General features: G+C 41.3%; 1 protein-coding gene across 5 annotated transcripts in view; it reads left to right on the top strand.

Annotated features, from left to right (window-relative positions):
• Nucleotides 1-24,685, top strand: part of EPG5 (ectopic P-granules 5 autophagy tethering factor) — an 83,238-nt gene that overhangs the window by 1,768 nt on the left and 56,785 nt on the right. For 3 of the 5 annotated variants that reach the window (XM_048849598.2, XM_048849597.2, XM_048849600.2), the window contains exons 2-12: nucleotides 8,945-9,886; nucleotides 12,092-12,335; nucleotides 13,165-13,301; nucleotides 13,893-14,000; nucleotides 14,431-14,504; nucleotides 18,300-18,408; nucleotides 20,630-20,744; nucleotides 21,247-21,397; nucleotides 21,953-22,108; nucleotides 22,595-22,752; nucleotides 24,360-24,514. In XM_048849598.2, the coding sequence (XP_048705555.2) occupies nucleotides 8,945-9,886; nucleotides 12,092-12,335; nucleotides 13,165-13,301; nucleotides 13,893-14,000; nucleotides 14,431-14,504; nucleotides 18,300-18,408; nucleotides 20,630-20,744; nucleotides 21,247-21,397; nucleotides 21,953-22,108; nucleotides 22,595-22,752; nucleotides 24,360-24,514 (2,349 nt within the window). Of the gene's footprint in view, nucleotides 1-8,944; nucleotides 9,887-12,091; nucleotides 12,336-13,164; nucleotides 13,302-13,561; nucleotides 13,648-13,892; nucleotides 14,003-14,430; nucleotides 14,505-18,299; nucleotides 18,409-20,629; nucleotides 20,745-21,246; nucleotides 21,398-21,952; nucleotides 22,109-22,594; nucleotides 22,753-24,359; nucleotides 24,515-24,685 lie in introns of those variants that run through there. The other 2 variants (XM_048849602.2, XM_075128346.1) reach the window with 2 other exon arrangements.

The raw sequence follows: 24,685 nt of genomic DNA, 5'->3' as shown, positions 1-24,685 counted from the left end.
GAAATTGTAGAAAACATCCAAAATATTTAAATAAATGGTATTCTATTATTGTTTAACAGTGTGATTAATCACATGATTAATTGTGATTAATTTTTTTAATTGCTTGACATCCTATGCTGTTTTAATTAGGGCTAAGAGTCCTAATACCTCTTCTGGTTAAAACTGTAGCCATGTGTAATGTTGGCTTTGAAATATCCAAAATATGAGGCCACATGGGGTAAGGGACCGCGTATTACTCCTGCAAGAGCCAGTATTTGTTTGTTCATATTTTAAACATACAACTACCTACATATCTTAGCTTTTAATCCTGTTGTAGATGAGATTTGGGCTTCTAGTTGTCTGTTTTGTTTTAGCATCTTGAAATGCAATCTCTCAGGGCTTTCATTTGCTTGCTGCTAATCCTCACCCATCTGACATTAAGATCTAAACCGTTATATCTTGTGTTGGATTTGAATCCCAAGGATTGCTCACTCTTCTCATTTTGCAGTTGTCCCTCTCCATTGATGTAATAAACTGTTGTGCGTGGATAACGGTCTGTGAAATCATGTCAGTCAGAACTGGTCTGAGTAGAGAACCATCAACCCATATCAAACCAAATATCAGTCTCAAGTGTCAACCACTGCTAAGAGCTGTTAACCTACTTCAGAGAAAACATTACCCAAATATGGGTTGGAGAAAGGACTCCAAACCAGAGCTGAGAATAATAACTGTTCCACCATCTTTGTCTAAATTCAGCCTCATTGCACACACAAAACTGAATTCCAGGCCACTGTTTGTGAAGGATTAATTTCTCTCATGGTTGTTGAAAGCCAGTGAAAAGCAACTGGCCTGTTAGTGGTGGGAGTTATCAGTGCCTCTTTCAGAGAAGGTGAACCTCCTGAAGAATGTGATAGTCCATATAGTTCCTGAGAAATAAACACTTCATGTAGACAGTCTCTTCAACTACTGCTCTGTCTTCAACCTCCTCTTTCTTTTAACACCATTACAAGGTAGTGACAATCAAACTCCAGCAACTCTTGGCATTTGTTATCCTGAAACTTTGCACAGTCATTTTTCAGATGAGAACATGGCACCAATTGTTCTCTAGTGACATGAGTGGGTAGCTTCTCTATGGCTATGGATGTCGGTTTAGAGTACTTGCTGTCTCAAGCCTTTTACAAAGTTGATCCATAGTGCTGCTCAGGGTGGATTTGATTTAAATCATGATTTAAATAACTAGTCACGAAGATTCAATTTAATCATGGATTTCTACACAAAAGTGTATTCTTGTTGGTTGTTATAACCTTAATACATATTTTTCACAACTCTGAGATAGTTGAGACCAAACTGGGTCTCTTTTAGGGCTTCTGCCATTATAGGTTTTCCCTTCTAGTGAGATAATGGTATGGTAGATCTCAAATCAATGAAGGCTACACTCAGAAAGACCTCAAGACTTCTGGAATATGCTGCTGAAACAGTTTCACTTTTGTTTCTACTGCCTGTCCCTCCCTTCTCACATCTATCTCCAGATTTCTTCTTGTCCAGATCTATTCCGTCCCCAACGATGAAACTTTGCACTTCTAGAGAGAGGTAAGGGATTGACTCTGTGAACACACATTTGCAGAGGGACAATAGTTTTGAGGTCTGTTATTTCACCTCTATCCATTATCTATCTATCTATTTATTTATTTAAAAACATTTTTGCTGTTAACAAGCATGTTATCTTTGGAGACAGAAATCCACAGTTTGGGGACTGCAAAACTAAGCATCTCTGATGGTATCTTCTAGACTTAGCCCTGAGTCCCATTGGGTAGATAGAAAGATTAACCTAAGTAATTTATACAGAAGCCCCTGGAACCCCATAAGGTTGGGTCACTAATCCATGAACTACTGGAACTCATTTACAAAACTTTTCTTAAACATTACATGAATATATTGTCTCATAACATAGAATTAGAATTTATAATCCCTATTCCTTGATGAGATATCTTTGAGCTATAATGTATCTTAATTAAAACTAGATCAGTTTTTTTTATAAAATGCTTTTTGAGAAAAAAACCTATTTAAATTAAAAAATCCGTTTTTTAAATTTTTTTTTAAAATCATTGATTTTTATCTACCCTGGTGCTGCTCCCCTGTACCCAAGACCTAACTGGAGTGAGCAGAGAAATGTCATAGTGGTTCCTGTTTATCCTTTCAAATAGGACTTATAGGAGTTACGATGAACAGCTACTACTGATCACTCAAGAAGCCTCACATGTGGTGATCTGCAGATAATTTTGGAGAGGTTGAAAGACCCTGGGCTGCTTTGCCAGCAACTTGCTGATGATTCACAGTTTTGTCTCCTGTTTGCTGGATACTTCTCAAGCCATTACAGATGTATCAGTACCTCTGTGATGCATAAAGTGGGGGGTGGGAGGGGGACTAGCTCCCTTTGATGGACACCCAGCCAGCCAGTTAGCTGTAAAATCCCTCTTGGTCTGTTCTCTGCTTGCTTTGTAATACAAGCCTGGAGTGGCAAGTATTAATTTTTAAAATCCTTGCGGGCCCCCACTTCTGCGCTCGGAGTGACAGAGTGGGGATTCAGCCTTGACAACCTCTAAAAGGTTAGCACATGGATGAAAAGCAGCTGTAGTTCTGTCTGAACCCAGTCAAGACAGAAGTAATGTTGGCTAAATGGGGAAATCCTTTGAATGACACACAGCCCTCCCCCTTCATCAAATGCATCTTCTGTCAATTCATCAAGGAGGTATTGAGTCTTGGGGTGTTTCTGAACTCACTACTAATTTTGGACACCCCACCTAGGAAGCAACAATGATTGGAAATATTTTTTCACCTCTAGTTTGCCAGAAAATTACAAGCTGCTTTTCTTGATGAGACTATAGCTAGTGATCTCTGCTGATCATCCTGACTAAACTCTTGTAATTCAGTACATCTGAGGTGCGGGCAACTTGGGAACTCCAGTTTGCCAGAACACATCAACCTTCATCCTTAGCAGAAAAACTGGCTCTGTTTACATTCAGTGTAATTTCAGGGTACAAGTTGGGGCCCAACCACATCAGTACCTGCTTTTCCATTCATAACCCACTGAACCATATGTGATCCTCTGGGACAGTGCATCTGACAACATTATGTTCTTGGGAGCAGGAGATGAGGCATCCATCCTTTGCTGAACTTGCTCAGTTGTGTAACCAAGAACTAGAGGGCAGAAAACTGAATCTGAGGTTTTCAGAGAACGCTTCAAGACTCACCTTTTTGCAAAAGATACAATAAACAAAGATTAGTACTTACATCACTAACAAGAAACAAAACACAATAAGGTGTCAAAGCTACTGAAGCTGCGAGAGGTGAAGAGCCGTTTACCACTGGCATCTGTGTAACTCTTAATTACTGCGTATGACTCAGAACACAGCTGAAAATTTTATTAAAATACAGGTTGAGAAAAGAGTGTTTGTACATCTGCGTATAGTGCTTAGATTATTCACAAAGTTTGTTTTTAAAGTCATAAGATACATATAGTGCATAATCAGCAATAACCCATATTTAGGTGAATGAATTTAAGAATACAGTTTAGATCTTTAGCGTCTAAGTATTCAGGTACATTACTCATGAAAAAAGTTACACAGAGCTGGTGGAGGAAAGGAAAATGTATCAATGAGTGAAGATTGTCCCTCAGTCATTGACAATTTAGGATTGGTTGTCCATTTAGAAAAAACAGTCCATTAGGAAAGTAACAGACTGTTCCATACAGTCTTATGCCCAAATAAATTTGTTAGTCTATAAGGTGCTACAAGTACTTCTCATTGTTTCTGTATGAAACAGTTACAAACTTACGGGTCATAAGACACCTACATTACTTCTAGGACATCCATCAGTGTAGTAAGTCGGGAAAGTAACTCAAATACTTTCCAGTCTGTTATTGAGTGTCCAGGGAGGTTGAAGTGTTCTACTGGTTTTTGACACTTCCTGGACACTCAATAACAGACTTAAAAGTGACAGGTTTCACAGTAACAGCCATGTTAGTCTGTATTCGCAAAAAGAAAAGGAGTGCTTGTGGCACCTTAGAGACTAACCAATTTATTTGAGCATAAGCTTTCGTGAGCTATAGCTCACTTCATCGGATGCATACTGTGGAAAGTGGAGAAGATCTTTTTATATACACACAAAGCATGAAAAAATACCTCCTCCCACTCCACTCTCCTGCTGGTAATAGCTTATCTAAAGTGATCACTCTCCTTACAATGTGTATGATAATCAAGGTGGGCCATTTCCAGCACAAATCCAGGGGTTAACAAGAACGTCTGGGGGGGAGGGGGAGGAGGAGAAAACAAGGGGAAATAGGTTACCTTGCATAATGACTTAGCCACTCCCAGTCTCTATTCAAGCCTAAGTTAATTGTATCCAATTTGCAAATGAATTCCAATTCAACAGTTTCTCGCTGGAGTCTGGATTTGAAGTTTTTTTATTGTAATATAGCAACTGTCATGTCTGTAATCGCGTGACCAGAGAGATTGAAGTGTTCTCCGACTGGTTTATGAATGTTATAATTCTTGACATCTGATTTGTGTCCATTTATTCTTTTACGTAGAGACTGTCCAGTTTGCCCAATGTACATGGCAGAGGGGCATTGCTGGCACATGATGGCATATATCATATTGGTGGATGTGCAGGTGAACGAGCCTCTGATAGTGTGGCTGATGTTATTAGGCCCTGTGGTGGTGTCCCGGAATAGATATGTGGGCACAGTTGGCAACGGGCTTTGTTGCAAGGATAGGTTCCTGGGTTAGTGGTTCTGTTGTGTGGTATGTGGTTGCTGGTGAGTATTTGCTTCAGGTTGGGGGGCTGTCTGTAGGCAAGAACTGGCCTGTCTCCCAAGATTTGTGAGAGTGTTGGGTCATCCTTCAGGATAGGTTGTAGATCCTTAATAATGCGTTGGAGGGGTTTTAGTTGGGGGCTGAAGGTGACGGCTAGTGGCGTTCTGTTATTTTCTTTGTTAGGCCTGTCCTGTAGTAGGTGACTTCTGGGAACTCTTCTGGCTCTATCAGTCTGTTTCTTCAGTTCAGCAGGTGGGTACTGTAGTTGTAAGAATGCTTGATAGAGATCTTTTAGGTGTTTGTCTCTGTCTGAGGGGTTGGAGTGGCAATTCTTCAACAAAAAAACTTCAAAACCAGACTCAAACGAGAAACTGCAGAACTGGAATTAATTTGCAAACTGGACACTGTCAAATTAGGCCTGAATAAAGACTGGGAGTGGATGGGTCAATAAAAAGACTAATTTCCCCCTACTGTTACTCACACCTTCTTGTCAACTGTTTGAAATGAGCCACCCTGATTACCACTACAAAAGTGATTTTTCCTCCTGTTGATAATAGCCCATTTTAATTGAACTGTCTCGTTAGAACTGACCCCCCACTTGGTAAAGCAACTCCCATCTTTTCATGTTCTGTGTATATATATCTTCCTACTGTATTTTCCATTCCATGCAGCTGATGAAGTGGGTTTTAGCCCATGAAAGCTTATGCCCAAATAAATTTGTTCGTCTGTAAGGTGCCACAAGTACTTCTCGTTGTTTTTGCTGATACAGACTAACACGGCTACCACTCTGAAACCTATTCCATACAGAATTAGAATTCACGTATTTTAATATTGACTATTTAGTCTTCAAATATACAAAACCCAACCCATACATAACTTGCTGTTGGAATTAGTTCTGTTTGACATAAAGTAAATAATCCAATTTTTTTTTATGTAAGTTACCTGATAGGCACAACCAGATGTATTTCAGATGCCAGGTTCAGTCCTGTCACTATAAGTCTTCTTTCATATAGGAAAAGTGTCTTTTTTGGGAACATGTTCAGTGGAATTCAGCTTGCAGGGAAGGAAATCCCCTGTGGAGTGGAAGGACTTCCTGTCATTCCCTCACAACTCGAAAGTGAACTCATCTTGGCCCCTAAACCGTCTGTCACATTTAACTGCACCCTGTCCCATCACTCAGGCAACATGGAGCCATTTTTAGATTCCTCTGCCCCCTTCCATACCCAGGCTCTGGCCAAATCTTATTGGATTTTCCTTTACAGTGTCTAAAACCTATGCTTTACTTTCTGAGCACTGAGATTTTTTACCGTACTTTTGTCGTGTCCGACCTCAATTACTGCATACTCTTAGTCTTTGGCATCTCTGCATTTCAATTTGTTCCTCTCCAAATCATTTTGTGCTGTGAAAATCATCTTCCTGTCCTGCCACTCTGATTACATCACTCTCTCCTTTAAATCCTTTCTCTGGTTTCTTCTTGTCATCTGCATTAAGTTCAGGCTGTCTCTTCTCTTTCTTACATCTCTGCTCTTCTCCCTTCCTACACATATTTCTTGTTTGTTCCCCTCAAACCTTTTATGTGGTTGCTCCCTTTGTATCCTCCTTCAGCTCTTCCCTTTGAGCGTTCTTCCATGCTGCCCGTTATGCTTGGGGCAGTGTCCCCTTCTGCACCAAGCAAACACCTAATTTTGAAGAGGGAATTAAAAATATTGCATGTGGTAAGTACATTAACAGTTGCCCATCTAATACTGAATATAAACCTATAAATCCAGCTATTAAATAAAAATAGCCCGCAAATATCCAAAAAGAAGAAGACTAACCAACTCACTCTGCTTTATGTGGAAGTAACTATACCCTCTTGCCTTGTGTTATGGCTGTCTCCACTGCTGTAATCTGTTGTTGTTCGTTGCAGTAGTGCCTAGAGGCCTGTCTGCACTGTTCTAGGAGGCATTGAACAAACACAATGAAAAGATGGTTCCTGCTTGATAAGTTTACACTCCAAGTATAAAAAGAGAAACAACAGGTGTTATGTTCTTCTTTGAATTCAGAGCCTGATCTTGCAGTTCTTACTCAGATGAAGTTTCTATTGAGTTTGTAGAATTTTTACCCTGAAAAGGAAGAAATGTCAGACTTCATGTAGTCTGCTGGGGACTTCAGTATCAATTTTATGGGGAAGGTGCTCAGATATGGTGGTGGTGGGCAGCAGTATAAAATGCTAATGTAAGAGAGAGGTTGATTTTACCTGAATAAAACCTGCAAGGTGGTCTCTTTGGATTTTAAGCATCAAGGAGCATGGGGAATGTACAGGAAAATAAGACAATAAAGTCCAGACTAATGATCCTATAGAAAGAAGTGAACAGGAGAGTATAAAGTAGAGTATACCTCTTTAAATGGAAAATGAGGCAAACACCCGTATGCGACTGTGGTCACCAGGCACAAATGACAGAGCACATCATATCTGAATGTCCCCTTCGTTCTTTTGCCGGGGGCCTGAAGGACATTCACCAGCTAACTGTTGGGGCAATGTGCTGGCTGTCAAGCTTAGATATACATTTGTAGTTGTTGCTACCTACCCAAGCCATACGAAAGAAGAACAGGAGAATGGGAGATGTGGGATCCAAAAGCAAGCCAAATATATTGCCATTGTATAAAGAAGCTGCAAGCATATGTTTGGATTAAAAGATGTTCAGTGGGAGGGTGAAAACAAATATGCTAAATTAGCTGGGGCCTTGATATCTATTGTTGTCTTTTAGCTGCTTTATAAGGCAGAACCGCTCTGCTAGGAAATGTGTGAAATTGTCAGTAAATGTTCAGAACTTTACTTTTGTTACTTAGCCTTTTTCCAGTGTTGAGTAGGGACTGAGAGCTCTTCGTTAGTTCCCTCTCTCTGACTTTTGTCACATGATGATTTTCGCAATCTGTTGCATAATATAGAGAAATTAGAGCAGTATAAGCTAACTTTCCCTTTATTTTCTCGGTTCTGCTCTCATTTAGTCTTTTGAACTCTGAATTTTAGCTGTTTGCACAGGAGTGCTTGTATCATATACTGGTTGTATTGTCATATCATGTGATGATTCCACATGTTTGTGCTTTTGGTGAGAAAGTCATAAAAATATACTTCAGACTAGGCTAGCTGTTTGTCTCCTCACAAGCATAAGCATCCCTGTTCAGTAATAGCTAATGTTAATTGAATAGGGAATAATCAATTTAAAATTCACACCGCTCATTTTATTCAGCTTTTCTACTTCTCCAAGTGACATAATTCCTAGTGAAACTGCTAATTTCTAGGTTATGGATTGCATCGCAGGGTCAGTCTTTAATTAATTGGACATTGCAAGAGCAATATCAGCTGAAAATTTAGGTTTTGTGAAAATAAGCTCTTACAGAACTGAAGACCATTAGGCATGTTTCCATGAAATTAAAAACACCTTCCAACGTATTTATATTATGGTACAGCCTAGAGGTTTTTCAGTCAAAGATCAGGGCCCCATTGTTTTACTCATCTGTACAGCACATAGCGCAAAGACAGTCTGTGCCCCTGAATGCTGACAGTTTTTCATTAACAACATGGTGGGCATCATTCCAGCACATGAAAGCAGGGAAATGAAATTGATAGGGCACGGGCTGCTATCTTTTGGGACTAAGGGGTGGGGAAGCTGAAGACTGAGAGTGTGTCAGGCATGGTGGGGACTGAAAGTTACAGCTTGCACAGTTTCTCTCATGCTGTGTATTAACTCACCTACTTGCTTCCCAAACAAGACATTGAGTAAGAAATAGAGGAGTTCAAAAAAGAGGAAATGAATAGAGGAACACAATCTGCTTAACCAGGGATCATGTGCAGTGTTTGGTACCTTTGGCATGGTCTATAGACATCTGATGAATTTAAAATGTGCTCTGTTTAGCAGAATCCCTTATCATTCGTGGATTAAATGAAACAAGGAGCCTTGTGACTGCAGCTGGCTCTCCAAATATACTTATTCCATGTCAGCATGCAAGTTGAAATATGCATTTTTTTCTTACCTTCATAACTACGGAAAATAGGCTGGTGATGTAAGCTTTAGGTACATTGTAATGCAAGACAAATGCTGACTTTCTTTTGTTGTTCATTTATGAATGTCAAATTCCTGATACGCTGTCTATTCTTTTGTTTCTAGGAAAAAAAGAAAAAATGCACTGAAGAGCCCCAGAAGCAGGACTTGGACGAGGTCTTCCTCCCCAACAAAGCTAGAGATCAAGAGGTGTCTTCTCGAGCTAGCAAGGTGCAGGTGGAACATCCTGAAGTGTTTACAGAGATTCGGCTCAGTGATGAAGTAGAAGATGGAAAAAATGTGAATGATGTGTGTGATATCTCCTTGACTTCTTTAACCATAGCAGATGAAGGATCCCGATCAGCTACCCTAGAACCTCTAAAACACGGAGAAGAATTCAAAGCTAGTCTCTTGCATGAGAAATGCAGGGAGTGGTCTGAGGAAGATGGTAGAAATAAATTGGACAAACCCCAGAGCATTATGGAAGCACTTGCTAATCAATCAGAAAACTCTGGCATAGGAGAAAGTACCTTTAAATGCAGTGCTGCTTGCACTCAGTCACTAATGGGAATTGTACGGGACAGAGGAACTGAGAAAGTACAAGAGGCTACAAATCCTGTTCTTTCTTTAGAGGCACAACCTGTTCTGTCACAGCTCTCTAATGAAGCCAAAGAGTGTGCTCAACCCTCCGGGTTGAAAACTTTGTATCCCGATTTATCTGCTGAATTGTCCCAAGCGAGACTGACCACACTCGCAGTAAAACCGCTATTACATCACGAGAGGCTATATCCAGAGATTCCGTCTGAACCAGAACTAGTGCCATTTACCAAAGAGCAGCTGAAAATCTTTGAGCCGTGTTCATGGCTGGAGAATGTTGATTCCTACCTGGAGGAGTTTGATAACATTGCTCATCAGGATAGACATGAGTTTCACGAATTGCTCCTGAACTATTGGCGCTGTAGGAAGCAGCTCTTGCTGGCTGAGGCTGAGCTACAGGCCATGACATCAGATTGCCAAAGTGCCAAGGGCAGGTTATGGATTTTTAAGGAGGAACAGCAGTCTGTCAAGGTGGTGTAACTGAAGTTGCTTTTGATCCTGGCTTGGCTATGATCCTAGTCATGTGCTCTGCTGAATGTGGATGTTTGCTGTATTTAAGCTGGCTTGTACAGAGAGATTTATTTGCCTTGGATGTTGTCTTTTTTTTTTTTTTTTTTAAATTTTTCTGTTCAAAGGAAAATAAACCTGTCACTGCTTAAGTCAAGTTCATTACATAGAAATACTTTATTCCACTGAATCCTTGATTTTAAACTTGTAACTAATATAGTGGAGTGCAGTCTCCCTTACAATGAGCTCTGATATACTAAAATTCCTGTATGCAGTGAATTGGAGTGAGAGTTCCAATGCATTGCAATATAAAAACTGGAATTTAGCTTAGAATCACCTTCTGCTGTTAGCGAAATAATTCATTATGGTGCCTATCCTGTCCAGCCTCCTTCCTGGGTGTGGATGACTCCATGTCCAATAGTCTTGGTACAGTGGTTCTGGAAGGATTTGAAGATGCAGCGCAGCAGCCTGGTTATTTGGAGCAAGGGGACTGAGGGGCTAGATCCACTTCCACTGGTTGTTGCTTCCTTTATGCAGCACAGAGATTCCTGTTTGTGGCTACCACTGCAGCCCTGAAGTATCTCTGGGCTTGTCTATGCTGCACCGCAGTGTGGACTACCGGGGTGTGAATTGCAGAGTGCACCAAAGTGTTACGCTCAGCTACCCCATTCAAAAGAAGGTACCGACTTCATATTAACATAGTCCTGTTTGCAAGAGGACTGTGTTACTGAGAACTAGGTACCATCTAGTTTGCACCAGCAGCTTCAATGTGGGGCAGGTACAGCACAATACTTCAGTGTGCTCTGCAGTTCGCACCCCTGTAGTCCACACTGCAGTGCACTGTAGACATAGCCTGTGTAGCTCTGCAGTTGCCTAATGGGGAAGGATTGTTCTGCCCATGTCTCGGGAGAACCCCATCACACAGCTTGATGTTTCAGCTGTATGCTGATTTGCAGGAGTTGGTCTTATAGGGCCCTGTCTTCAACAAGGAAAATGGGAGATACTCAGGAGTGGTAGAAGTTGTAGTCAGTGTAGATGTTCTTACCCCTGTCCGGTCCTTCCCAGAGCAAGTTTAGATAGCAAGAATGTGTAAGCCGTATGTATTCGAGAACTTCCTCTTTTGCTCCCATGAGTTGAGCTACAAGCCTGGTGAATTCCCTGTCCAATTTTTCCTACACTAGATGAGACTTGAGGGCCCCAATGTATGGATATTACTCTTTTTTTAGATGAATGTGGTCTAAATTAACATTATAGAGTTTAATTACGATTGAATTTTGTCAGTCTCTTAAATTTAGTATTTATCCATTTTTATGTGCAAAACATCTACACTCTATCCACCGACTTTTACATTAATATAACTGATTTCCTAGTGTAAAATCCTGCATGTGCTGTGAACAAGTTTCAAACCAAAGTTTATAAGTGTGTGCTTTGAAACTTAGTTGTATGGCTGTAGGAAGCAATGACATGGGCAGAATGAAATAATGGCTTCATTATATTAAAGAACATCGGATGAGGTTTGGAAAGACTCCACTCAATGACCTGATTTGCAGTTTGAGGAAAGTCCTTTCACTCTTGGCAAGTCTGAATAATTTTAAAATATATTGTGGCAAATTGATGTAAGGTGGGCTGGAGTCTAGAAAAATCCTCCTCTTGCTTGCGTACATATTGTGACTTTAAAATAAGATCAGGGTGGGCCTGGAAATTCTTTGTATGTTTTATACATACATTTTATGACTAGACTGGACCAAGGCTGTGAGGCAGGTGTGCTCTGCTGGATTGGGTGTGAGGGTGGGAGTCGAGAGACCTGATTTTATTCTCACTTCTGCCACTGACTCACTGCGTGATCTTGGGCCAGTCACTGAAACTCAAATTTTTAAAAATAGTTTCTGATTTTGGGTACTTGGGTTTGCAGGGCCTGATTTTTCAGAGGTGCTGGGCAGTCATCCGCTCCAGTGCTCAGTGCCCCTGAAAATCAAGTTGGACATCTAAAATCAGAATCTGCTTTCAAAAATGTCTTGGCCTGTTTCCCCATCTGTTATCTGCGCAGAATATTGCTGACCCGCCTTTGCAAAGAGCTTTGAAATCTGTGGCTTAAAAGCTCATGTAAGTGCACATTTTTTTTAACACACTTTAAAAAGAAAGCGCATAAAATAATTGTTCTCTTTGCAGGGTATCTGTGCAGATCAGTGCCAAGTGTCTGACTACCATCGCTACCAGACAGTAGAGATGAATGCAAGTGTGTTGGGGGAACTAAAGAGATTGTTTGAAGCCAAAGCGGAGCACGTGCATCAGACGTTGGTGCTTCACTCGTACACTTCAATGTTGTCCCGCTTGCAGGTGGAGTCTTATATCTATGGATTGCTTAATAGCTCATCCCTGCTGAGATCTGTGACTGTTCAACAACAAGAGCAAGGTGTGTCCCCGATCTGAGTTTCCGCCTCTGGTGTCCCTGGCATGCAGAATACTACACCTGATCTATGTCGTGCCGCTGGCTTTGCCTGTGTCAGAAAAATATTGTAGTTCTGCCTGCAGGGGGGGTGCAGAAGGGAAGCTTTAACTTAAAGTAACAGAGATTTTTATCTCAAAGTTGCTATTTAGTGATTATAAGATGTTTTAAAAAGCCACTCTAAAAAACTAGTGTCTTAGTTTTAGAGTGTAGTAGGGTATTTGTTTGGATTTAATGTAATATACAGTAGAACCTCAGAGTTACGAACACCAGAGTTACAAATTGACTGGTCAACCACACACCTCATTTGGAACCGGAAATACGCAATCAGGCAGCAGCAGAGGACCCCCCCTACCCCCCCCCCCAAAACAAACAAAAAAAACCAAAAAAAAAAAACCCCCAAAACAAAACACCAAACGCAGTATATCGTGCTGTGTTAAATGTAAGCTACTAAAAAAAAAAGGGGAATTTAAAAAAAAGATTGACAAGATAAGGAAATTCTGCTTGTTTAATTTATAGTAAGATGGTTAAAAGCAGCATTTTTCTTCTGTAAAGTTTCAAAGCTGTATTAAGTCAATATTCAGTTGTAAACTTTTGAAAGAACCACCATAATGTTTTGTTCAGAGTGACGAACAACATTCCCGAGGTGTTCATAACTCTGAGGTTGTCCCGTACATATAAAGGACAAAAGAGAAATTTTCTATAGAACCCCTAAAGCCATGAGGGCATTAGTCAGCCTAGCAGGGCTCTTAAGAGTCAGCAGCGTCAGAGTTCTAATTCTGTTTATAATTCACAGCTTCTAAGCAATCAGAAAACCTTTCCTCGGACTTGGGTCACCTGAAAGAATGTGTCAGCATTCTTTTCGGTTTCACGCGCAGAGTTATCGAAGATCCTCAGTTCCAGAGTGACCTCCTCTGTTGGCTGCAAAGGCTGGTAAGGGAGGAGTGTGTGGAGTAAGTGCTGTTTATTAAAATGAACTGAATCGGTCCCAGTGGCCATCCCTGGAAACCTCACCACTGCTCTTGCTGTTTGGTGTCCTGGGTGAAAAGAATTTGGTGGTTTCATTCCAGGTCTTAGCAGACAATGGCCACATCACTGAAACCACTAGGATAATTGTTGATAGAATCAATGGAGAGGCCAAGTGTTGAGAGGACTGGAGCCTGTGAACCCCAAAGTGGTTGGTTTGGATAGGACAGAGCACATTAATAAGGCAGCATGGGGTAAACTCACAGTACTTCAGCTCATGTTGGAGATGGAGGTCTTCATCGCTGTCAATCTGGTAATCTTTCATTACTCAGTTTCACTACATCAATTCTTTGTATTGTAGCTCTTAAATCAAGCAGCGGCCCCTGCTTGTAAAAGAGCACTGTTGTCCCCTTCAGCGTTTTGGTGATACAGCATTCTTTGTACAAACCCACTGGGTGTTGGAAAGTGGAAGGAGAATTATAGAAATGCCAGGTTTTAACAAGTCTGTGAAGGAGCCAACCTTAAAATTGCCCTTACATGTTGCTCTTTATTGTTTAGGTGTCAGTCTTGCAAAGAGTTGGCTGTCCAGGGGACCACCTCTTCCTTTTAAACCACATCCTCCGTTGCCCAGCTGGTGTTAGCAGATGGGCTGCTTCGTTCATTCAGGTGTGAATGTTTAATCCTGTGTGCTTTGCTTTTTTTGGCTGAGATTTTGGAGTGGGTAGGAGAAAAGAAGAGTATCCCTCCTGCTTGAAACCATAAGACTATTACTAGAGTAACTGGCAGATTCCAGAAATATGGAATCTGGGGCCTAGGAAGGAGAGGAGCCAAAGTCTTTCTGTGGGGTTTTCGTGGGCTGGATTTTCAGCCCTACAAATCTTGTAGTGAGATCTGCAGCTAAAGGCAGAAGCTGTGTCTCCTTTGAAGACTTGTTTCTCTCTTAGATCAGCAAGTGGGCTTTGTCAAGATTTTCCTTTAATGTTAGAAAGTTAAAGGAAAAGCCACATAATGGAAATTCAGAGATTTTATGTAGATGCTGAAACTAAGCAGCTGTGGATTCTGGTTTGCTTAGACTGAAATTTTGTTTTAATTTCAGATCAAAGTCTTGGATAACCCATCAGGAGTCTTTCAGTTTATGCAGTCTCTTGCCTTGCTTATGTCTCCTGTCAAGTAAGTGGGAAAGGAGAGAATTTGTACACGTGTTCTGTAAAAGCTTATCTGTGGATATTCAAACACATGGTGGCACTAGGTATATTCAGATGACGTTGAGGAATTGTCAAAATGGGCACAGTGAACTGGTAGTTAAGTCTAAAGCCTTGTCGTTATTCACTCATCCCCTATTTACAGCCTCAGCACTATTCTCAGATGCTAAATGTTTATCATGATGAATGTGCAGTAGCCCTATTGTTCTTCTCAACGTTGAAATAAAGTTCTTGGCTACTGTTTGGAGGAATAATTGTTATGGATGAAAAGGAAGTTCCTGAGTCAGTAGGTCTGGAACAATTGTTGCATGCAAAGATTATGCTGTTTAATATTTTCCCCTATACTTCTAACTTTAGTCAGAAAAAACAATTGCAATACTTGATGAAAACAGTGACGTCAAGGACCAATGTTAACAAATAAAATAAAATTAAATGATCTGATCAAACCACAATCTTCTCCTGTTTGAGTGGCCTCCTCCCCACCCCGCTCTGTTAGATTAGTAAAGGTTAGTGTGAGGTAAAGTTTAGTAAAGGTAAAGTTTTATGTTTTTGTGTGCTCACTGCATTATGAGAGTTACAGCCACTCGTTTTCTGAGTGTCAAGATAGTAGCTATTGAGCTTAATTGATCTGAAGCAGGTCTACAGAAATATTTTAAATGGCTAAGGAGAGAGCTGGACTGAGTTATTTTTAGAGTTAATATTGGTCAAGCCTGGATTGTCTGAACTCCAGTTAACTGAAACTTCAACCATCTGTTGGAGCCTTGATTTCAGTGCGTAAGGATTTATATGCTAAGCTGAACTGGCTGAGGCAGTGGGGGAAAGAAATTGGCCTACACATTTTGACGTCTGTGCTCAGAGTTTGCAGGCTAGATTGAAAAGCGTGGAGCAGATCCTTCATCTCTTGTAAATCTGCAAAGCTTCACTGAACTTCTTGAAGCTATACTGAAGTACATCAGCTGAGGATCTGGTTCCCCGAGGGCAGACTTCAGTCTGAGCCAGGGTTTGGGTGTCCCCAGAAACCTTGCATAGTTGCACTGTAGCTATTTCAAGTCAATAACAGTAGCAGTGAATCTAGTGTCTTAAAATGAGTATGAATTTACAGCGATCAACTTTTCTTTTTTCTGATCGGTGTTGGATGCTGAGAGAAGATGTAGTTATCCTGACAGTATGTGTAGTGTTTCACCAACATGTTGCTGGCCCTGACAGGTTGAGAGAAATTAGACCTTAAGATCATGTCATTTTGGTTACTATGTTGCTTTTCCCCTTACTTCATTTTTGATGTGGAAGTATCAGCTGACATCACCTGTACACTTAATGAATCGTGTACACCGTTTGTAAACTAGTATTTCAGGATATTAGGTGATCTAAAGTATGGGATTCTGTCTCTAGAGGCTTTCAAGTTAATAGCCACTAAAATAATCTTGAAATGGAAGTCTGAAGAAAAACATGATGACCAGTGTCATAAATATAAAGGGAAGGGTAAACCCCTTTAAAATCCCTCCTGGCCAGAAGAAAACTCCTTTCACCTGTAAAGGGTTAAGAAGCTAAAGGTAACCTCGCTGGCACCTGACCAAAATGACCAATGAGGAGACAAGATGTTTTCAAAAGCTGGGAGGAGGGAGACAAACAAAGGGTCTCTGTCTGTCTATATGCTGCTTTTGCCGGGGATAGACCAGGAATGGAGTCTTAGAACTTTTAGTAAGTAATCTAGCTAGGTATGTGTTAGATTATGATTTCTTTAAATGGCTGAGAAAATAATTGTGCTGAATAGAATAACTATTTCTGTCTGTGTATCTTTTTTGTAACTTAAGGTTTTGCCTAGAGGGGTTCTCTATGTTTTGAATCTAATTACCCTGTAAGGTATCTACCATCCTGATTTTACAGAGGGGATTTCTTTACTTCTATTTACTCCTATTTCTATTAAAAGTCTTCTTGTAAGAAAACTGAATGCTTTTTCATTGTTCTCAGATCCAAGGGTTTGGGTCTGTGGTCACCTATGCAAATTGGTGAGGCTTTTTATCCAACATTTCCCAGAAAAGGGGGGGTGCAAGTGTTGGGAGGATTGTTCATTGTTCTTAAGATCCAAGGGTCTGGGTCTGTAGTCACCTAGGCAAATTGGTGAGGCTTTTTACCAAACCTTGTCCAGGAAGTGGGGTGCAAGGTTTTGAGAAGTATTTTGGGGGGAAAGACGTTTCCAAACAGCTCTTCCCCAGTAACTAGTATTTGTTTGGTGGTAGTAGCGGCCAATCCAAGGACAAAGGGGGGAATATTTTGAACCTTGGGGAAGTTTTGACCTAAGCTGGTAAAGATAAGCTTAGGAGGTTTTCATTCAGGTCCCCACGTCTGTACCCTAGTGTTCAGAGTGGGGAAGGAACCTTGACAACCAGAATGAGGAGTTTAAGGTCCAGTGACTAGCTGTCAGAGCTAGATATGAGTGCTTCATGCCACGGGAGGAGTCCCAGCTTTCAGCTAGTATATAAAACATTTGGTTACAGTCCTTTTGATTTATGAACTTATGGCTTGTATTCACTTTTCAAGGCCCTTCATGGCCTATCACCACGCTTCTAGCCATCTTTCATTCACTATCAAGACATAGACTCCTGTTTTGGATTGGCCAATGATCGATCAATCCATCTAAGATACTTTTATGGCCCTCATGACCATAGTATGACAGTCCTTCATGAATTTATCCCCACAACATCCCTGTGAGGTTGGGTAGTGCTGTTATTCCCATTTTACATACTTGGAACTGAGGCACAAAGAGGCTAAGTGATGTGCCCAAGGTCACCCAGGAAGTTTGGTAGGGCAGGGAGTTGACCTAGTTCAGATTAGGATCCTAGGTTGGTGCCCAGATCCACTGGATGATCCTTCCCCTTATGATGCCAGCCTTCATTGCCCACTTGTTAAATTTTCAAACATGCACCTTTGTGCTGTCTCCCATGCTTCCCCTCACACTTGGGTGGAACTCCTTGAAAACGTTCACTGTCTTGTCATGCTCCAAATCCCTCTTTAAAACTCTCTGTTGCTGTGATGCTTAAAAGAACTTAACAACGATTAGGCAGTGGGTGCTAAACCGTTGCCCATCATGCTCACCAACATTGTCTCATTATTTCTTTGTGCTTTCCTGTCTGCCTGTATTCACCTGTTGTCTTATCTTACACTTGGACTCTAAGATCTTTTGGGCAGGGATCATCTTTTTGTTCTGTATTTGTACAGTGTCTGGCACAGTGGGATCCTAGTTTGTGACTGGAGCTCCTAGGTGCTACCACAATACAATTAATCACTGTCACTGCTTTTGGACTGACCATAGCAAATACTGGCTGTGAGATCAGTGTAACTTTCAGCCCCTGGTTCACCTGCAGATGTTTGTCAATGGTTGGCATAAGCTGTCTCTTTTTTTCCATTTTGTTTATTAAGGATTCACAAAGGTACCCAGCAATGCGTGTGCTGTAAATTGTAACAGCAGTGTCCCTTAGAATGGGCGTCTTGCAAACAAGGGTTGATAGCAGTTTACATTTTTCAGGGTATGGTGCATAAATCAACTCATTAAATTGGTAATCAACTTGAGTATGAGTTTTTATTGACTGGTAACTTGTTCCACACTTGATGCATTGGGCAACCTTGTTAGTTTCTTGTTCCTGTGTGAGTTTTAAGGGGTTTTTAAAACAAAAAGAATAGTTGGACTGCAAATCTCGAATGTTTACTTTGTTTCTCTAATTTACTTAAGCCTGGCTTTCATATGAAATAAACTTGTATTCCCCAGAAATCGAGCAGACTTCATGTGCCACATGACACCAAGTGAAAGAAAATCCTCCTCCTCCTCTGGGAAGGAATCTGGGAACTGGACGTTAGTGGATGAGGGAGGAGAAGAGGTACTTTAAAACTAAACAGCTCTGCTTAATGCTTGTGCTCAAGCCTGTTGTAGGGGTCGTACTGAAGGGTTGGAGGAGGGAAAAATTAAATATTCTCCTGTAATGGATTTCCATTTCAAACAATAAATTTTATATTCCCTTCATCATAGAACAGTGATACTCAGCCCTCAGTTGTTCAGGAGCCAAATTAGCAATCAACATCATAGGTGCTGGAACTGGGGGTGCTACTGCACCCCCTGGCTTGAAGTTTTTTCAGTTATATATAGGGTTTATAGTTTGCTTCAATAGCTCTCAGCACCCCCATTATACAAATTGTTCCAGTACCGCTGATCAACATTACCCAAAAGAGCCACACAAGTATGCATTCATGGTGTCATTTACCATAGTACTCTTCATTTTTAAACAGTATCACGGGCAATATTTAGTTATAAAAAATTCTCGCAGCAAATAACTTAATGCAAGTTGATAACACATTGGTTAATAACATAATAAAAGTATCTTGAGTGGTTAATAATTTAGATTGGTTAATAATTAAATCACACTGTTTTAATACCATGTTCTGCAAAGAGCTGCAGGAGACGCATTAAAGAGCTACTTGTGGCTCTTGAGCTGCAGTCTGAGTATCACTGTCCTAGAGTATTACATTTCCAGTAATATAAATCTGAGATTAAATTACCTGAGGTATTCTGTTGGGAAGGAGGGAGATAGAATAGACTGTTCTAAAAATAGTTGTTTAAAATTACCCTTGTTATTTAATAGTGTGGAAATAGATACCCGTTTGAGAACTTTCCTCCTTTCAGTCATCATGGAAATATTACTGTACTGGGGGCTATGATGTTTTTCCCCTCTTACTTTAAAGATGGTATCTACCACTTCTTTATAGTTGATGGCTGCTGTCATATAGGAACACACAGAGAAGGGGAATGAAAAGTACGTTGTGAGTGTGATACTTCCTAGGCGTGCCCAGCGATGTGAGGTACCGCACTGCACCTGCCCTTAGCATTGAGCAGTCTTGTCTGTGCCTTCTGTGGGTCAGTTCCCTGAAACCACCGGCCTCTGGCAGCACAAGCGCTGCTTTCCAGGCCTCTGCAGGACACAATAGGCACACACCAAACCCTCTCCGCTACACCGCCCTGCCTCCTCCGTCCTCAGAGTGTTCCCTGCAGGGCCCAGCATCTTATCCATTGGACACACGCAGAATTAGCAGGCCCTGCTGTTCACAAGGGAACCGTACACACTAACTTGTAAGAGTCAACCCAAAATCACTGCTTTGCTTAACACCACAGCACTTAGGTATATTTATAGTGAAAACAAGAATAACTTTGGTTACCGAAGAACAGAGACTCCATTGACAATGAGTAAGAATATTGGAAACAAAGGCTTACATATAAAATAAAATCATTGTCTACAGAAGTTTATCTTGCCCAAAGTTTTTTCCAGCATTTTCAGCCAAGCCTTACTGAGACCTTTCGTAAAACAGAATCACTGTCCTTTTACTTCCTCAGTGAAGGGTGACAGGGTGTCCTCTTTGCCCCCACAAATATAGTTGAGCAAGCCTTTGATGTGCACCTTCAGATACGGTTCTTCCCATTGCTCTTTCTCTTCATGTTAGTTTCTTTCTGAAGTCCCCACAATCCTTCATTTGCATTCAGCTCAGACTGATGATAGGAGACTTATTGTGAAGTGTATTCTACTTAGTTTACATTCAAACAGCCATCTAGATAAAACATTTCTTGTTTGACAGGAAACTAGTTTTTCACCTTGGCTGGCAACCTGTCCCTAAACCCTGACCTTACAATTTTTAGTGCATGTACATAACTCCTTACATAGTACCTGTACAGAAATGTCAATGTTATTGGTGACCAGAGTGATATAGACTTTTATTGGAAATCTTACATGACGTTCTTTGGTGAACTAGAACACACATAGCCTCAAAAGATTCCTATAGCCCCCATGCACCCCCTCTGTGCGCCATGACAGTTGGCACTGACATTCAGGGGTCACAGTGAGGAGTGGGAAGAAGACCAGTATCCCCTTTTCTACATTCTTTCTCTACCCTCCCCCCACTTCCCTTCAAAAGAAAACTGGAGGTAGATAGTACAATAGTCAGGTCCATTCATTGTCTGTCTGTCTCCCTCCCTCCCTCCACCCTTGGGGAAGGTAATAAAATCCACTCTGATTTTTTTTTTCTTTTTTCTTTTTTTTTTTTTTTTTTTTGTAGGATGAAGATCCTGAAACTAGCTGGATTCTCCTTTTGGAAGATGACTTGATTGTCCTCCTGTCACAGTTTCCATTCCATGAACTGTTTCATCATTTTCTTGGGTTTAACTCTAAAGGTGAATTGGCTGCTAAATATGTAGACTTATAGGGGATAAGGAATGATTTTTAATGTTAAACATGTCAGGGACTTCTATTTTTCCAGTGTATTCTGAAGGATTAGATTTTATTCTTTCTTTCACTCTGATCTGTTAAACAGTTCCTTTTTGGTAACTAGCAGTAGATCTGCTTTTCAGATCCCATCTCTTTTCCCTGGCCTATGAGTTATAAACCACTCACTCCTTGTGCTCCATCAGCTTCTCCATCTCTGTCCACCCACCTGAAGAGATTGCCTGCAGGGGATCTTGTAACTTACATAAATTATTTGTACTTGCACAATTAGATTTTAATCTACTGTGAATCTGTTTGTTATAAAATGGTATTCATGTTGTATGAAATAAGTCATATAGATAGCAGAATAGAAATGCATTCCTCATTGCTTCTAATGTGTTTTGAGTTCTAAATTTCTAGGTAACTTTCTGATTTTTGTGAAGCTTATGGTTCAGTGTTTTGATTTTGTAGGTGTTTATTTCCCTGAAAAAACAACCCCTCAGGAGATGATGAAGATTTTTTCCTTTGCAAACTCCTTAGTGGAGCTTCTAGCTGTGGGGCTGGAAACATTTAACAGAGCACGCTACAGGCAGTTTGTGAAACGAATTGGTCATCTTATCAGGTAAGAGGAACAGCTTTCTTTCCTCTGTCATGTGAATCTGCACAGACAGATCTTGGAGTTTAACAGGGGTTTAATAGGGGCAGCAATAGTTCTAGCAATGTTAGAATGTGTGTAGGCATAAATGTATGTGAGGGTATGAATGTGAGAGTACTCTCTTTAGGACAAAGGTTATGGCTTCCTTCATACTTGTTTGGTGCTGAGCACGTTAATGGTGCTTTATTGATTATTAGATGTGTGGACTTTTTTGTGTATACTGCCAATCCCTAAGGAAGGGATGTATTTGACACACAAGCTTATGTGTCCTAACCAATTTGGTCTAGTAAAATGTCAACTTATTTATCTGTAAGACCTAGGAAAGATAACATAGGAATTATGACTCTGTAAAGTTCTCCACAGATGGAAAACTCTGAGGGTATAGGTGCCAGACTCTCTGAAACTTGAGGACAGAAGATTGAGTTTTTGGCTCTTGCTTGTGATCAGAGTTGCTGTTTCTGGACAGTGTTGATGTACTCTCTGATCTTTTTATCCTCCTTTCCCTTAACCCCCGTTGCATAGGATGACAGTTTGTTATGTGAGCGACCACTGGGCCCAGTATGTTAGCTGCAATAAAGAATATGGATCAATAGCGCACCCCTATTCTGTAGAGAAACTGCAAGTAGAATTTGATGAACTGTTTCTTCGGGCTGTTCTACATGTGCTGAAGGCAAAAAGGTAGGAAATCCCACTGAAGGATATAAAAACTCACACCCAAATGCTATTAAAAACAATAAGAGGGTGAAAGTTGTGTCTACAGGTGGGACAAAATAAAACCCTGCATCCGAACAGCCCAGGCTGCAGAATCCAGAATCTGCATGGACAGCTTTGATCTGATTGTGACTTAATATTTTAATAGTGTTTCAGTATTTTCTGTGGATTCAGACTAGACTGTAACATACAAGATCCTTTAAACATGTAGATGGTTACCAAAAAGGGGAGAGGTTAGAATTCAAATTTCAGGCTTCTGTAACTTTTATGCTGTGGGGACTTGCCCAGCACAAAGTGGGATCAAGATCAAGGGAACAGAAAGCCCACTCTTGTACTCCTCTTCCCCAAATGAGGTGTGGGCTCCTCAGCAGAGGGTCTGGACCTGTAACTTCTTTTCAGGTACTGAGGCTTATTATTGTGCAAATTATTTCTCCTTGGCTTAAAATCCAACAGGCTGGGCGTCTGGCTGTTCATGTCTGAGATGCCTTATGGAACGTTATCGAGTCGCATGCTTTGGAAGCTCTTCTTCATCATGCATTGTGCAGAAAATGAACACCTGGAAAATATCTGCTCCACCGTGCAGCCTGCCGACTGCAAGCACAAACTCGGAGGTAGAATTCCTTTGCTTGCGGAACCTGCAGGGCAGTGTTTTGAATTCTGTTCTGGATCCGTAGCTAAACACGGCCCTTCTTCCAGTGCCTAGGCTTGTGAATTCCAAAGAACAAGGATGTTGCCCCTTCTGATTGGTGACTGCAATCACTCAGTTTTGAACAAGGTGGCGCCCACCTCTCACGGGCAGCCCCTTTCTGGATGGGCGGCCCCTTTCTTTCAGTTCTTATAATGGGATGGCACCCTTCTGTGTTACTGCAAAGTTAACTGCATTCACACAGTTTTCTAAAAACAAGGTTGAAATCTTCAGTTCAAACACTCAGCGGTTGTGTAGTGTTCTCTTTAATCCAGTACATGGCACAACAACTTTTGTTGTACTACGTCTGGGAGAAGCAGAGCTTCCCCAAGGCTTTGTAACACAGAATTCTTGGACATCAGTTGGTCTTGGGGTTCAGTATTCCAGTGCTCACTTTAGTTTTCAGTTAGTGCAGAATGACTTCACTAGCTTAATTGCTGTCTAAAATTATGGTATATGGGATGAGCAAAATCCCTGAACTTACTTAAAACCTACCTGCTTGGCTGTCCCCAGTTCTGATCTTGCCTTGACTGATTATATAAACTGTTTAAAACTGATAAAAGGAAAAGGTCTTGTAACAGCATCGGGACTCACCTCTTGAGTGCCCCTGCCCGGGGTCAGTGTTCAACAAGATCAGCAGCACCCATCACAGTACCATCACCTAGGTTCTGGGTTCAGTTTCCTGGGCTCAATCCTGCCTGCACTGACCTGTCCATGGTCCTGCTGCTCTTCAAGCCAGCCAGGCACCCAGTTATTGGGAGCCTTCCCTGGGCTTAATCCTGCCTGCGGTGAGCTGTCTGCGGTCCTGCTGCTTTTCCAGGCAGCCAGGAACCCGGTTTTCCCTCTTCAGGCTCCAGCTGGTAACTGAGTGCTCTGCCTGTGCTGTTTCCTTTTATATGGCCCTTTTGGCCCCTGATTAGCTGCTCCAGCAGCCTCTCTGATTGGCTGTCTGGAGGACTTCTGTTCTGCTTTTTTCTGGGGTGAGGCCGGGTCACGAGGCCTCCAGCAGAGGGCCTCCAGACCTAGTTCACCCCATCACAGGTCTTTTCACACAATTTGTAGTTCATTTGTGGAAATCATTGCCACAAGATATCATTGAAGCCAACAGGTTAATAAATTCTTTAAAAACCCAACCATGTTTATGACTAACGAGCATCCAGAGTTAGAGTAATAACAATTAACACCCCCCTCCCCCACCCTAGGAGTTTTGGAAAGAATATAAATCTTCATGCTTCAGGACATAAACCAACCTATAACTATTGGGGTTTGGAAGGAATCTTTCAGGTGGGCAGGGTATTCCATAACTGCCTGCTGCTGGGTTTCTTGCACTTTATCTAAAAGGGCTGGGACTGGCCACTTTTGGAGACCGGATACTGCACTATGTGGGCCACTGGGTTCAATCCATCCTAGCAATTAGTATGTCTCTGTTTCTGTTCCTGGTATTAAGACTACAGGTAAAATATATGTTTTGTTACAGGAGGCAATTAACCATTTCACCTATATTGACCTGTGTTCCCTCCATGTGATTTGCAGACCCAGAACACATTGAAAATTTTGAGAAGTATCTTACATCCATGAACTGCTCGGAAGAAATTTGTCTGCTCACCACGTTTGCTCAGATGGCACAAGCCAAGCGGGCTGATGTGGATGAGGACTTCATCAGAGTCGTCGTACTGGAGATATACGAGGTGGGCAATGCCACGGGGTCAATTCTGTGAGGTGCTGAGCACTACTGTGGGGCACTGAGCAGTCTTCCATTGTTAAGTTAAATGGAAAGTTCAAGGCATTCAACATCCCTTAGAATTAGGGCTTTAATTTATAACCCTATCAAACTGTTCTCTTCTCCTGGTTTGATCGTT

This window comes from Caretta caretta, chromosome 5 (assembly GCF_965140235.1).
Source record: "Caretta caretta isolate rCarCar2 chromosome 5, rCarCar1.hap1, whole genome shotgun sequence".
NCBI lineage: Eukaryota > Metazoa > Chordata > Testudines > Cheloniidae > Caretta > Caretta caretta.
Note: the sequence above shows the minus strand (reverse complement) of the source record. Positions and strands in the feature narration are given on the sequence as shown.